The sequence below is a fragment of the Acinonyx jubatus genome, chromosome C1 (assembly GCF_027475565.1).
Source record: "Acinonyx jubatus isolate Ajub_Pintada_27869175 chromosome C1, VMU_Ajub_asm_v1.0, whole genome shotgun sequence".
NCBI lineage: Eukaryota > Metazoa > Chordata > Mammalia > Carnivora > Felidae > Acinonyx > Acinonyx jubatus.
In genome coordinates, this window is record NC_069381.1 from 82,951,785 (window position 1) to 82,967,061 (window position 15,277).

General features: G+C 36.2%; 1 protein-coding gene across 12 annotated transcripts in view; it reads left to right on the forward strand.

Moving 5' to 3' along the window:
* SNX7 (sorting nexin 7) overlaps positions 1 to 15,277 on the forward strand; it is a 239,168-nt gene that overhangs the window by 67,494 nt on the left and 156,397 nt on the right. For all 12 annotated transcript variants that reach the window (XR_008295069.1, XR_008295073.1, XR_008295070.1 and 9 more), the window contains exon 8: positions 13,612 to 13,764. Coding sequence is in view for 4 of the 12 variants with exons in the window: in XM_027058520.2 (XP_026914321.2) it covers positions 13,612 to 13,764 (153 nt within the window). In the remaining 8 variants the exon portion in view is untranslated. The remainder of the gene's footprint in view (positions 1 to 13,611; positions 13,765 to 15,277) is intronic.

Consider the following 15,277-nt stretch of genomic DNA (forward strand, 5'->3'; position numbering starts at 1 on the left):
GCTAGATTTGGGCAAAAGAAAGCTACCTCCAAGAGTTATAGAGAAAGTTAAATGAGGTGCCGTATGTCACATATAGCACAGGACCTGATTGTGGTAGGGACTCAGAAGTGTTAAATTAGATGGCAGATATTAAGAATCTGCTGTGTGCTAGGTACTTGCAGGTACATGACTCCCTTTCCTAACTCCACTCTTCACTATGACTTGAAGACACCCCTTTGAATTCCCCTCTTATTCTTACTACCAGGCTATCCTTGATAGTGTTCGAGAAAGAAGAAAGATGGTCTAAAGGCTTTCAAGAACGTAAAGGAGTTAGGACTGTTTGTCATCCCCTTAATAACAATGGGTGATTTCACTCTGCTGGCTGGGGAGATGGTCTCCATTTTTTGTGTCCATCCCTCTAAAAGCTAATTGCTCTTTTTCATAGCCCTTGCCAAATCCAGAACTATTCTAAAGTAATTCCTAAATAGCTGTACTTTCCTGCCAGAAAGTCCAAAGAAGCTCTCAAAGTCCATTTGTGGGAGGACATAGGCTAGCTAAGCAAATTCAGTGGAATAATGGTTATTTCTGTTAGTAAACTTAAAAGTTCTTGCCTCAGTAATGGAAATGCATTGAGAGCAACAGCATGAAAAGATCAAACTTAAGTCTTAAGAGCAAAAAGCCTACCCAGTCATCTTTAAGTATGCTTTAATTTCTAAAAAGAAAAGTCCACTTATTTTCAAATGTTTAGTGTTAGATCAAATATGTAGTCTGGATACATTTTATTTACCTCTTATGTATTTGATGAGTATACAAGTAATCCCATTTTACAGAATTTATTTCCATATTTTATTTATTATACAATATTTTTAAAGATTTATATTTGTGGAGTATGTTCTTTTTAACAATATATTGTTTAAAGCTATAAAGCTTTTTAGAAATTAATTTATTTTTGGAGAGAGAAAGCACAAGGGAGAGAGGAGCAGAGAGAGAGGGGAAGAGCAGATCTCAAGCAGGCTCTGTCCTGTCCGTGCAGAGCCCGATTCAGGGTACGAACTCCCAAACTGCAAGATCACAACCTGAGCCTAAGTCAGACACCTAACCAACTGAGCCACCCAAGTGCCCCATTTTTATATTTTTAATACCTTATTTGCAACCCTAACTTTGTGAGAATACATTCCTCATCTGTAATATTTTCTTTATAAATAAATATTTACATTATAATTTCCAGGATCACATTTTGTCACAAAAAAAATTATAGGATTCTAAAATGTACTGTTACTTTTTTTATAAAGTTGCCAAAATACTATTTTAAAGAATTAATTTTTTTCTTTTTATATTTCAGTCAATAATTTGGTTACAAATAGCTAATAAACCGTATTTCATGGATTTATATAACTTCTCTAATGGTAGATCTATTTCTGATGGTTGTAATGTGTATTTTCTTACAAATTTAAATTTGTAAAAGTAATAGAAAATTACAATCCATAAAATCTATAAATAGAAATATTTAGTAATATAAACATAATTAAAATACTAAAGGGTTTCTACATTGGTTTCACCCAAAGTCAGGTTTGAGGGAATAAGGAGGGAAACCTCCAATGTGGTTAAGTGAGTTTGAGGAATTGAGTGCACCTGTGGTTGCATTAGCAGACATGGGTGTCAAAAATTGAATACCTTAAAGATAGTGTAATAGTCTACAGTTGTAACAATGGTCCATAGACCTATGCCAATAGAATGTAGGTTTTATTTTCTAGCATAGTGAATGATCTGCATAGATTCACCCAGATTATTTTACCGGCTTTCCCACATGCCTTGTGACAAACATTCACAGCATGATGACCAGGGTTCAAGCTGTAGCTGGTGTTGATGGAACCCAGTGCATCCGTTCACGGCCCTTTTGATCATTAAGCTATTCTCTAGATAACCTTGAACTGAACCAAAGAAACAAAACAAGGCCAACCTAACAAAGGGAAGTTCCCTTCAGCTGAATCTAGAATACCTCCAAGTTGATCGGATATGACATGAACTTTATGCGTCTTTTATTCTTCTACCTGACATCCTTCTCTTAAACTGTACTTTTCATGAAAGGGAATTAAATATTGAAAGAGTAATTAAATATTACTTTAGCACTAATATGTTGTTGTTAGTGGTAGACTATTTTTAGTGTGATTATTTTTTTTTCTTTTTCTTCTTGTTATTTTCTTTAATTTTTTCCTCTGTGACTTTGTCCCTTCTCAGCGATCAGCACATTTTTCATTCACTTTGTAAGAATTCTTAGTGAAACATGTCACAAAGTTGCCAATGTTTGGTCATGTTCATCTTTCACGAAAAATAGTTTTTAACAAAAAACAATTTAGGATTTAATTTAAGCTTCTTTCTAGAACAAATGAAAACCCCAAATATAGGAATCCTGCTTTTTGTAAGATTTATTTAGCTGCAGGTGCCTCAAAGAAATTGTGTGCTTATTATGTGGTTTCTACTCTTCAAACATCTACCATGTGCCTTGCCCGTAGTAGGCAAGAAATAAACAATTATGAACTTACTAAATAAAGACTGTCATCTTTTCAGTATGAAACTCTTAGAAGGTGTTTCTTGATGTTGAACCACTTCTGAATGGCCTTCCTTTTCCAACAGAAAACTTTTGTTGTTTTTTTGTATCAAATTTCTCACAGCTCTATCATTATACATGTGATATTTCCTGAAGAAGACTTGATTCTTCTTTTTTTTTAAGTTTGCTTGTTTATTTTGAGAGAGGGCAAGCACGCAGAGAAGGGGCAGAAAGAAGAGAGAGAGAATCCCAAGCAGGCTCCATAGTGTCAGTGCAGAGGCCGATGTGGGGCTTAAACTCACAAACCATGAGATCATGACATGAACTGAGAACAAGAGTCAGATGCTTAACCAACCAAGCCACCGAGGTGCCCCAAGACTTGATTCTTCTATAGGTACACTAAACCTAAAATTTCTACTTAATTCAGTTAAAATACTGAATGACATTTGAATTACTTACTTTAAACCAGTAAAATGTTTTATAGTTTTCTGAAAATCTTGAAAGCATAGTGCAATAAAACAATTGATTATATCAAAAGAGGATATGGGCAAAAAATAGAACCAGGGTTATATATTTATGTGTTTTAATGAGTAGGATTAGGTATTTATTTCGCAGGAACAAGTGTTTTTAACAGTTTTCAAAAATGAACCACATCACTATTTTTTATTCTAGAAGAATTCTAAGGCAATTTAAGCATCATTAAAATATCAAGCTAAAAACCTTGGTAATAAAGAGAAGTCTTGCCCAAAAGATAGAGAATGTACATCAACTACACTTAGATGCAGAGCACTTCTCTGGGTATTTTTCTTACAGTTTTATTTGTCCTCCACAAACATATAGTTCTAATTTTTCATTATTGAAAGTACTTAGATGTGTTTGTATATAACTGATAAGTCCCTATCCCCTCCCTGCTTGCCCAAACTACCCAAGTCACTTTGGAAGTTTCAGAGCTTAAGTTTCAGAGCTCGACCTATTCCTCCAGTTAATCTTACCAGCAAAACAGACTTTTCTCCCAGTGCCCACATATTGTCAGTTGACAAACCGTGCTGATTCTGTCTCCCAGCATTTACCTTTTCTCCTAAAGGACCCCTGCATCAGGAATCTGATTTGTTACTGCTGTCCCCAGGTCCTTTCCTTTCCTTAGCCCCTCTCAGTTATTTCACTTGTCTTTTTTAAAGGATATCCTTTTAGGACCTGGCAACTGCCTGCCTCTCTTTCCTCATCTTTTGCAATTCCCCTACTCACACTCCAGGTACCAACTTTAACGAACCACCTGTAATTTTTTAGAAACTCCCAAATAGACATGCTTCTAGGACTGCATACTACTATTTGCTTTTCATGAAATGCCTTTCACGTTTACTTCATATGATTGATTTTTTAATCTCTCCTCTTGGGTATGAGTCCTTGAGGACAAAGTCTGTTTATTCACTCTTCAACTTAGTTCTTTTTCTTTCTTTTTTTATTTTATTTATTTTTTAATGAGGTGCAGTTGACATATATCCTATTAATTTCAGGTGTACATCATAGTGATTCAATATTTTTATACACTACAAAGTATTCCCCATGGTAAATCTAGTTGCCATTTGTCATCACACAAAGTTGTTACAATATTATTGACAGTATTCCCTATGCTGTATATTACATCCCAATGATTTATTTATTTTATACCTACAAGTTTGTGTCTCCTAATCATCTTCACCTATTTCACCCAACCCTCAATCCCTCAACCCCTCCCCCCATGGTAACCAACAGTTTGTTTCCTGTATTTATGAATCTGTTTCTGTTTTGTTTTGTTTTTTAGATTCCACATATAAGTGAAATCATACAGCATTTGTCATTCCCTAACTAACTTCTTTCACTTAGCATAATACCTTCTTGATATTATGTTGTCCATCTCTGTTGTCACAAATGTTATGATTTCATTCTTTTTTGTGGCTAATATTCCATTGTGTGTGTGTGTGTGTGTGTGTGTGTGTATACACATATATATGTGTGTGTATATATACCTATATAAATATATAGATATAGATACATATAGATATCGATATCAATATCGATATAGATATAGATAGATATAGATCGTGTTTTTTTTATCCATTCATTTATCTGTGGACACTTGGCTATTGTAAATATGTTGCAATGAATGTAGGGGTGAATATATGTCTTTGAATTGGTGCTGTCATTTTCTTCAGATAAATACTCAGAGGTGGAGTTGCTGGATTGCACAGTAGTTCTATTCTTAATATTTTGAGGAATTTCCATGCTCTTTTCCATAGTGGCTACAATTATTTACATTCCCACCAACTGCATGGTTTTCCACTATGATTTGCTCACATAACTCTTCTACCCCTTTTTCTCTCTCTTCATCGTCTGGAACCCCTATGATTCTGATGTTGTTCCTTTTTAATGAGTCACTGATTTCTCTAATTCTTAAATCGTGCTCCTTTGCTTTAGTCTACCTCTTTTTTTCTGCTTCATTGTTCTCCATAAGTTTGTCCTCTATGTTGCTGATTCGTTGCTCTGCCTCATCCATCCTTGCCGCTGTGGCATCCATTTGAGATTGCAGCTCAGTTATAACATTTTTTTTTATATTATCCTGACTAGCTTTTATCTTCGCGGAAAGGGATTCTAATCTGTTTTCAACCCCAGCTAGTATTCTTATTATCATCATTTTAAATTCTGGTTCACACATCTTGCTTGTATCTGTGTTGATTAAGTCCCTGGATGTCGTTTTTTCCTGTTCTTTCTTTTGGGCTGCATTCCTCTATTTCATCATTTTGAAGGAAGAAAAGGAATAAATAAGGTAGAAAAAAATCTAAAATTAAAAAATTAAAAACAACACAAAAAAATCCAAAAAAGGATGGCAGATCTTAGATATGTTATGGTCTGGTTGTTGAAAGGAGCTTGATAGATTAGAGGAAAAAAGGAAAGATAAGAAAAAAAAAGGAAAAGTTTGAAAATTTGAAAAAGTGAATACAATGAAATAGAATAAAATGAAATGATGGAAGTAAAAAAATAGAATTTGAAAAATTTACAAAAATGAAAAATATACTAGAAAAAGTATTTTTAATAGAAATGGAAAATAAAAATAATTTTTTTCTTTGTCTAAGAATAAGAAAAGAAAAAAATTGAATAGATGGACCAGCAAACAGACTGAAGTACGATTGAAATTACATCAGTTTCCCCTAGACGTTGAACTATGAAGCACATTATAGTCAGTAAACTAAGCAGGCAGAGAGACTTGTGTTCCTGAAGAGTGAGTTTGGCCCAGTTTGACAGGGCTTAGTGTAATGGCTCCATTCTCCATTACTGGGGTAGATTGTTATGGCGCCTGTAGGTGTGTATGCATATGCGTGGGAGGGATGAAAATGGCATCACTCAGTTACCCAGTCTCTAGTATCAGAACGCTGTGCTCTCACTGACCAGCAGTCACCTGTGTCTCTGGCTTCCGTCCACTCCCCGCTTTTACACTGTCTGTGACCAAGCCGTTATGTTGCCAGGCGGTAACTCCCTCCTGAGTTTTATCTCAGATGTGGCTGTGTTTCCCAACCCCTCACTTCTGAGGGACTGTGGCTTTGACTTACTCAGACCTTCTGGGGGAGGGTCTCAGTGAGCAATGGCCAGGTGCCAGCTCACCCCCAGGATCGTTTGTGGGACTGTGCTGCTGCCAATGCCCAGAGACTGTGGCTGGGTGCCAGCCCACCCCAGAAAAAGTTCCCGTGATCTTGTAGGAGTAGCATTTCAGAGTTCGTGGATAATTACAACACATATCTGGCACCGGGCTTTCCCTTTAATGTTCGTGTTCCAGCACCAAAGGATGTGGTTGTTCTCTGGGGTTCACTGGTACCAGCCTCTACCAAATGCCCTCCCAGCAGGGGAACTTCCTCTCTCCGTGTGGCCTGAGGACTCCGAGGACCTCGCTCTCTGTGGGGATTTGCCCTTCCCACCAGAGCACTGCCAGGTATCGAGCTGCGGAGTTGCAGACTCTGCACTCCCCATTTACAGAGTCTTAATGGAATTTAAACCCTCTCCTTTCTCCTTTCTCCCTTTCTTGTTCAGTCTCTTGTGTACTCTTTATTTTCTCCGCAGCTGCTTTTAGGCGGGGAGATGCTTTCTGTACTCTCCCCGTCTCCATCCTCTATCTGGAAGCCACAGAGTTCCCCTCTCTCTGCGGCTTTCTCCCCCAGTTCACCTCTTCGTGCCTCGTGCCTGCTGAGTTCTCTGGTTCAGGTTGTGCAGATTGTTGTGTTAATCCTCAAATCAGTTATCTAGGTGTGCAGAATGATTTAGTGTTGATCTGGCTGTATTGCAGGGACTAGAGATGCAAAAAAAACTTCCATGCTGTTCCTCCATCTTGGCCCCCCTTTATCTTTTTGATAATAACTTTTCTGACAGGTTTGAGGTCATATCTCATAGTTGTTTTGATTTTCATTTCCATGGTGACTAGTGATGTTGAGTATCTTTTCATATGCCTATTGCCATCTATATGTGTTCTTTAGGAACATATATATTCAAGTCTTCTGCCCATTTTTCAATCAGGTTTTTTTTATATTAAATTGTATAAGTTCATTGTATATTTTGGATATTACACCCTTATGAGATGTATGATTTGCAAATACATTCTCCCATTCAGTAGGTTTCATTTTTGTTCTGTTGATGATTTCCTTCACTGTGCAAACATTTTTTTTTAATTTGATGAGGTCCCATTTGTTTTATTTTAGCTTTTGTTGACTCTTACCTGAGGCCAAAAAAATAGTGCTAAGATCAATATTAAAAAGTTTATTTCCTATGATTTTCTTCTAGGAATTTTCTAGTTTCAGGTTTACATTCAGGTCTTTAATCTGTTTTCAATTTATTTTTGTATATGTTGTAAGATACTGGTCCAGTGCCATTCATTTGCATGTGACTGTCCAGTTTTCTTAATACCATGTTTTGAAAAGCCTGTCTTTTCCTCATTGTATATTCTTGCCTCCTTTGTTATATATTAATAGGTCATATAATATGTAGGTTTATTTCTGGGTTGTCTATTCTATTCCACTGTTCTATGTCTCTTTTTGGGCCAGTATCAAACTGTTTTGATTGCTACAGCTTTGTAGTATAGTTTGAAATCAGGGAGCATGGTGCCTCCAGCTTTGTTTTTGTTTTTATATTTTCTTTTTGGTTGTTTGTTTTCCCTCCAGATTGTTCTATTTGGAGAATTTTGTGGTTCCATACAAATTTTAGGATTATTTGTTTTAGTTCTTTGAAAAATGCCATTGGTATTTTGATGGAGATTTCATTGACTCTGTAGATTGCCTTGGGTAGTATGGACATTTTAATATTAGCTCTTCCAATCCGTGAGCATAGAATAACTTTACATGTATTTGTGTTGCCTTTCATTTCTTTTATCAATGTTGTAGAGTTTTTAGTGTACAGGTCTTTCACCTCCTTAAATTTATTCCTGGATACTTTCTTTTTTCTGATGAAATTATAAATGGTGTTCTTTTCTTAATTCCTTTCTGATAGTTAGTTATCAGCATATAGAAACACAATTGATTGCTGTATATTAACTCTATATTCTGAGACTTAAAGAATTTATTTATTAGTTCTAATGGTTTTTTGGTAGCGCCTTTAGAGTTTTCTATATTTAGTATCATGTCATCTGCAAATAGTGACAGTTTTACTTCTGTCCAATTTGAATACTTTTTATTACTTTTTCTTGGCTAATTTCTGTGGGTAGAACTTCCAGTACTATTTTGAGTAAAAATCATATTGTGGGCCACTTTGTCCTGTTCTGATATTAAAGGAAAATCTTTCAGCTTTTCATCATTGAGTGTGATGTTAGCTGTGGGTTTGTCATATATGGCCATTATTATGTTGAGGTCCATTCCTTCCATATCTACTTTGTTGAGAGTTTTTGTCATAAATAGATGTTGAATTTTGTCAAATGCTTTTTCTGCATTTATTGAGATCATCACATGATTTTTATCCTTTGTCTTTTTAATGTAGTGTATCACATTGATTGATGGAACCATTCTTGCATCTGGAGTAAATCCAACATGATCCTGGAATATGATCCTTTTAATGTGTTTTTGAATTTGTTTTACTAATATTTTGTTAAGGATTTTTACATCTATATTCATCAGGGATATTGGCTTGTAATTTTCTTTTTTGGTGGTATTTTTGTCTGGCTGTTCAGTCAGCCCTGAGTTACTCAGGAGGAATTTCTCTGTATATAGATAAAGAGTCAGCATGTCCATGGGAGGAGGTGAGTTCATGGTCATCCTACACTATCCATTATCTTAGTTCCTAACACAAACTAGATGGATGCTGAGTGAATGCTGCTGGATGAGCAAATGAGTGGGGATGAACTAGATCCTCCTTATCATTTTTCATTGTTTCTTCATTATGCTAGTGCAGGTTAACTGGTTTCCTTTTTCCTCTCCTCCTTCCTTTCTCTTTTAACCATCCCTCTATATCTGACTTAGGAAATACAGCTCTGTTCTGGTCAAAAACTTTTAGTGATTTACTATTTCCTGCAGAATCCATTTCATGCTCAATGTCATTCAAACCCTGTAAGCAGTGAATCTTCAATCAGCCTACCCAGCAGCATTTCTTGTTTCCATTTGCCCACCTCCAGACTCCAAACCTACGTCTTATCCATTCTGTCGTCACAGTCTGTAGCATGCCATCTCTGTGGTTTTGTTTATGCCTTACATTCATCCAGGCATTTCTTCCCCAGTCCCTGCCTACTGAAATGGCAGTCAAAACATCACCTATCCCAATCAAAATTAATCCTACATTCTGTATCTTTCTATACTACTGTAATTTTTTCCTCCATGTGGTATATATTACATTCTGCTTTGTATAGTTTTTATTTCATTTTTGCATATGTGTATTCTTTTTTTTTAAGTTTATTTATTTATTTAGAGAAAGTGAGGGGGAGAGAGAGAGGGAGAGAGAAGGAGAACACAAGCAGGAGAGGGACAGAGAGGGAGGGAGAGGGAAAGCAAATCCCAGGCAGGCCCTGCACCATCAGTGGGAGGAGCCCAATGTGGGGCTCGAACTCACAAACTGTGAGATCATGACCTGAGCTGAAATCAAGAGTTGGACACTCAACCTGTTGAGCCACCCAAGTACCACCTGCATCTGTGTATTCTAATAGATTATAGACTCCTTTAGTTAAAGGTGAATCATTTCAGCCTTGAAAGCCACAGGCATACTAGCTTGGTGCTATTTAGTCAGTGTGGAAAAAACATGGGCTTTGACTTAGGCGGACTTTCGTTTGAATCTTTATTATGCCACAAAAAGCTATGAGATCTCTTTCATTTTTTCCCACTTTTCTAACTTGTAAAAGGAAGATAATAATACCAAATTTGCAACATTATTATGCAGATTAAATGAAATAATATATGTAAAGTATATAGCTTAATGCAATGGCCCATGGCAGAAATGCAATAAATGGTTATTATTATTGTTGCCATTACTGGTACTATAGTAGGAAGTTACTTTTGGAGAAAGATTTTGTTTTGTTTGCCTGAGCTCTTAGTATTAATGGTTTTCATTTAATTGCGTGGCTAATTTCTGGCTGAATATAACTGAAGCTAGAAATTACCCATTAGCCTTGCTGTTAAATATAAATCTTCCCTTTTTTTCCCCACTATCTTACAATCTTGTATTACTTATTCTGGTATTACAACATTTTCCTGGCAAAAAGGATTGCTTGCTTCTTAAATTTTTCCACTAAAAGAGGACCAAATCGCTTCCAGGATTTGTGAAAACAATTATTTAAGCTTTAATCCTTTTTAATTCCATCTTTTCTGTGGTATTTTATAGTAGGGAAAATGAATTGAATTTCCTACTTTTCGAGTTATTGAAACCTGCTGTGTGGCTAGAGGGGCTTCTTTGGCCTGACAGGTTCTAACACCTTACCCTCCCACCTCAGTTAACTTTCATTGACTGTATATGTTCAAAGCCTGGATGGCACCCTCTGAATCCATAGTTCCTTATACCAAGAATGGTATTTAAGTCCCTGCTAAATTGAAGTCAACTAAGAAAAAGGGTATATTAGGCTTTTGTAAATTATTAGGAAAGATATAGTCCAGCTCCTTCTCCATTTGAAGTAGATATTTTGTGCTTATTATCAATTAGAGTTTCCTAGAATTGAAATTATGGGAAGATGATTCAGTGTGGGGAAATACCTAATGTCTTTTTTCTCCTTTTCCAACTAAAATAATGATGAAATCATCAAAGAAAGAAAAATTACTCATATTTGGCTACAAAAAAAGATAAGAATTGGTCATATATATTTAAAGCATATGTATCATTTTCCTAACTGGTGAGAAGAGATTGAGAACTAGCACTAGAAGTTAACCTAAGACCTAGACCCTGGCAGAGGAATACAGTACTTCCAGAAATCAAAATACTGGAATAGGAGAGGGAATCAACTTGAGTTTCACCAGTTAATGATGATGGTGCTGATGGTGGTGGTCATCGCGGCGGTGGTAATGGTGGTGATGGTAATACATAACATTTAGTAGGCAAATTGTGAGGCACTGTTTAAGTCAACTAGTGTTCATTATTTCATGCATCTAAAACCCCTATGTGATAGGTATTTTTTCATATCTATTTTATAGTTGAAGAAACTAGGGCTTCAATAGCTAGTCCTACCAAGGTCACATAACTTTTAAAGATGGAAGTGGAACTTAAACTGAAGTTGGTTTAACCTTTCATAAGTCTTCTTAATCCTAGTTCTGTGCTGATAAGCCTACAAACGTTCCTGTAGGTGAGAGTGAGGTGAGAGAACAGGACAGGACGTCTCTAGTAGCTCTGTCACAGCAGAAGCACCAACCAGGCAGGCCACCACTTCATGGGCTTTTATGAGGGGGAGTTACAGATTGACAAAGGGAAAACTATGTTGTAAACCCCTTATGGCAGGGACATCATGTTAAACTGTTATGAAGGGGAGAAAGATACAATATATGATTCAGATACTCTGTTTCCAAAAGCCAATTTTAGTAGAGCAGTCTGCCAGTAATCCCACTCCAGTGCATAACAATTTTAGACTGAAAATGCTAAGCAGAGGAGAATAATAGTGCACTCACAGTTGGTGTAGGTACCTCCTGATCCTACATAAAAGAGACATTATGCTAATAATTTCCATCTGACTTTGAAAATTGCATGATTCCATCCAACAACCCAGAGGAGTGAATTTTTCTAACCAGCCCCTATGATTTTTCCAGCAGACCCAGAACCTGTTTGGGTTTGGCATTTTAGCAGTTTAACTCTTAGTTTATCCCCTGGCATCTACCGTCAGACATCCCATTAACAACTCATTAGACAAATTTTCTAAGATGTAACAAAATAATCACTCCAAAGAGTACACATACTCATAAAATAATAAATGGCTTCCCTGAGATAGTTTACAAACAAAACAAGAAAGTAAAATAATATCTGCCTCCCTCCCCCCCCCAAAAAAAAACCATGAAAGTCAACCTTACTAATGAAATAGATCTCTCATAATCAGAGATTATGTAATACCAAGTGTCTGTTCTTAGGAAATAAAAACAAATACGGCTGCGATGAAATAAGGGCAGAAAGGTGAAATTCCATAGCAATAATAATGATGATGATGATGGTGATGATGATGATGATAATGATGATGTTAGAGTAATAATTCACATAAGCATTAGAAGCAAAATAACCTATTTTTATTTTAAGACATTCTTGCATTTCAACATCTCTGAAATGTGGATCTTCTTGAATAATGGTCTCTTTCAAATACTTTCAGTCACACCACAATGTTAATGATGATGCCCCTTTTAAGATATGAGAGAGATGGTATCATTTCTGCATGTAATTTCCTGGCTTTGGATCTCAGTAAAAATCCAAGAACCTCACCACAGACTACATGCCTCAGTAAGATCTGGTCACCCATTCCTTATGTGACTTCATCTCCTAGAACCTTCCCTTTTTTGTTCACTCCACTATATGCTACAGCCGTGCTAGTCTCCATGTTCTTCTTGGACCATCGGGGCATGCTTCCGCCTCCAGTCTGTTACCCTTGTTTCTTCTGCCAGGAACAACTTTTCTACTGAGAACCCCCATGGTTTACTCTCTTGTGGACTGAAGATATTTATTCAAAAGACACTTTCTTATTTAGGCTTTCCTCTGTCGTCTCATGTGAAATTGGATCATCATATGTTCCCTATCTACCTTTCTGCTTCATTTTTCTTTTTAGCATTAATTTTCAGTTGATAGTCCCTATTTCATTTATCTTACTTTTGGTTTGTCTCTCTCCATTTGAGTAAAAGCAGAGATTTTATCTATTGTCTTCAATACTGAATTCTCCTAGAAGAATGCCTGGTGCAGAGAAGGCACTTAAATATATGCTGAATATATGAATAAATATATATGTATAAATATATGTATTAATATGTAAATACACAAAATATAAGCCAATAAACTGCTGGACTACATGCTTTAAGGTTGGCAGGTGAGGGGTTGTAAATATCATGCTAAGCCTGTGTAATGATGCACGGACTAGGTGTTAGGTGTCTTCAGACATAAACCTGCTTCTAGTACTAGCTTGGTGAAACTTGTCAAGTTGATCCCCTGGGCCTCCAGGTTAGAGTGCATAATCTGAATGGATGTTGTAACAGGTGAGTTAATTGATCTTTCTAGTAAAAAACAATTGAAAAGTGAAGCCCAGGAATAGGAAGCTGGTTAATGAAACCATGCCTTTTAACATAAATATTATCACCATAAACAATGGTGGTAGTGAGAGTTAGTACAAAAGAATTTTAAGATATCTTGTAGTTCAATTTCCTCTGTTTTATAAATAGTGAAACCTAAGCCCAAGGTTTGACAGACTTAGGCCAAGGTCAAATGTTAATTGATGGTTGATCTTCGAACTCTAGTTAGCATCTCTGGCTGAGCCCAGTCTTCTTTTTCCTATAACTGGTTATTACACATGGTAAGTGCTGGTGACTTTCCAAAGAATTATTCTTAAGATGTTTTGATATAATGTTCAGCTTAGACTTGATGAATTCATTTAGTAACAAGAATACATAGATCAATTTATCTCTCTTTGTGATCTAATTCAGCTTACAGAAGAGATTGGAAAACTTGAAGATAAAGTTGAATGCGCTAATAATGCCCTGAAAGCAGACTGGGAAAGATGGAGACATAATATGCAAAATGATATCAAGTCAGCATTTACAGATATGGCTGAGGAGAATATCCAGTATTATGAACAGGTAATTAGTGCTATGTGATATTGCTTCATTTTATGAAAGTTGTCCTCTCTTTTACTTTCTATCTGTCCTTTGTTGAAAGAGTCTGTTAAGGAACCAAGTGTCACATTCAAAAGCCTCCTTGGTGGCTCAGTGCCAGTGGAGTTGCTAGTTAATCGAGTAATGCCGAACCCACCCACTGAAACAAATATGTTTATGTGGAGGAAGGATGAAGAGTCTTCCTTCTTATACAGTATGCCCCAGGTGCCTAATTTGAGCCTTGATTGTGGGAAAGAATTATGCCACCATTTTGTTTTGTTTGTTTTCCCCACAGTTTCTTGTTTTAGAAGGATTTGAATTTTTTAAAAGCACTTGGGCAATGCTTGCTACTGATTCTCCCATCTTATTCCCCTCATCCTCTCCTTTTCTTATGTTATAAAGTATTTGCAACATGAGAAAAGGACCAGAGGTTTCAATGAGCAGAAAATCAAATCAGGTCCTGTGCCTTCTTTCCCTTCTATTTCCACTTTGCCTTCTATAGCTGTTCAAAACCTCAACAAAAGAGCGTGCTATTCTCTCTTTTTATTTCAGTTTAGTTTAGTTCAGCTTTTTTTTCTTTTTTTCCTTTACTTCAAGATAGAACCTAGTCATCCTTTTGATTTCAGATGATTGTTTTTCATCTTTTTTTTTTCTTTTACAACTAACAGTTCCCCAAGGTGGTTATCATTTTAAATGAATTTTATACTATCCTTTTTTTTTTAAGCGAGCATATTCTAAACATACTGTTTCTAGCAGGTGCATTTTCAACATACATCTCTAACCTTATCTCTGACTAAATTAATGACTATATGAAATTGATACCCTTATGCTTTATAGTCTATAGTGCATGCCAGACTGTAAAATATTGTATATTTTTGAAAAGGTTAACTATTTTCATTTAATAAGCATTTCTTAAGCCTGTACTTCCATCAGACACTGTGCTGGGCGCTGGAGAGACCATAGCATGCAACACAAATACAGTGCCTTTTTACGTAGGCACGGTCACCAAGGGAAACAGTCAATTAATACAAAATATTATAATAAAGTATTATATGTTCTAGCGTAGAAAGACATTACAAGGGCATCTAACCTAATCTAGAAGGAATGAGGAAGGTTCTGCAGAGGATGTGGTTAAGATGAAACCTGAATGATGAATAAGAAGTAGGTAGATAAAGATGTGAGAAAGAGTTCCAGTTAGAGAAAATACATGCAGAAAATCCCTAGAAGTGAGAGAATATGTTCAAATAACTGAGGCTCTTTTTTGGAGGTTGGAGAAGCAGGGGTAGTGTTGAGTTGAAAAATGAGGTTTGTAGGGGAGGAAAAAGTTTTCCTGAACCCTCTGACAGTCCCTAGCTGGGTCTGAAATTAAAATGATAGAGATAAATTGACAGGAAAAAAAGCATACAGATTGATGTAATGTAAGTTGTTTGTGACACAGAAGCCTTCCTAAGGACATAGGGACTAAGAAGCAGATGTGAATATTTTTTGCTAGGTTTGA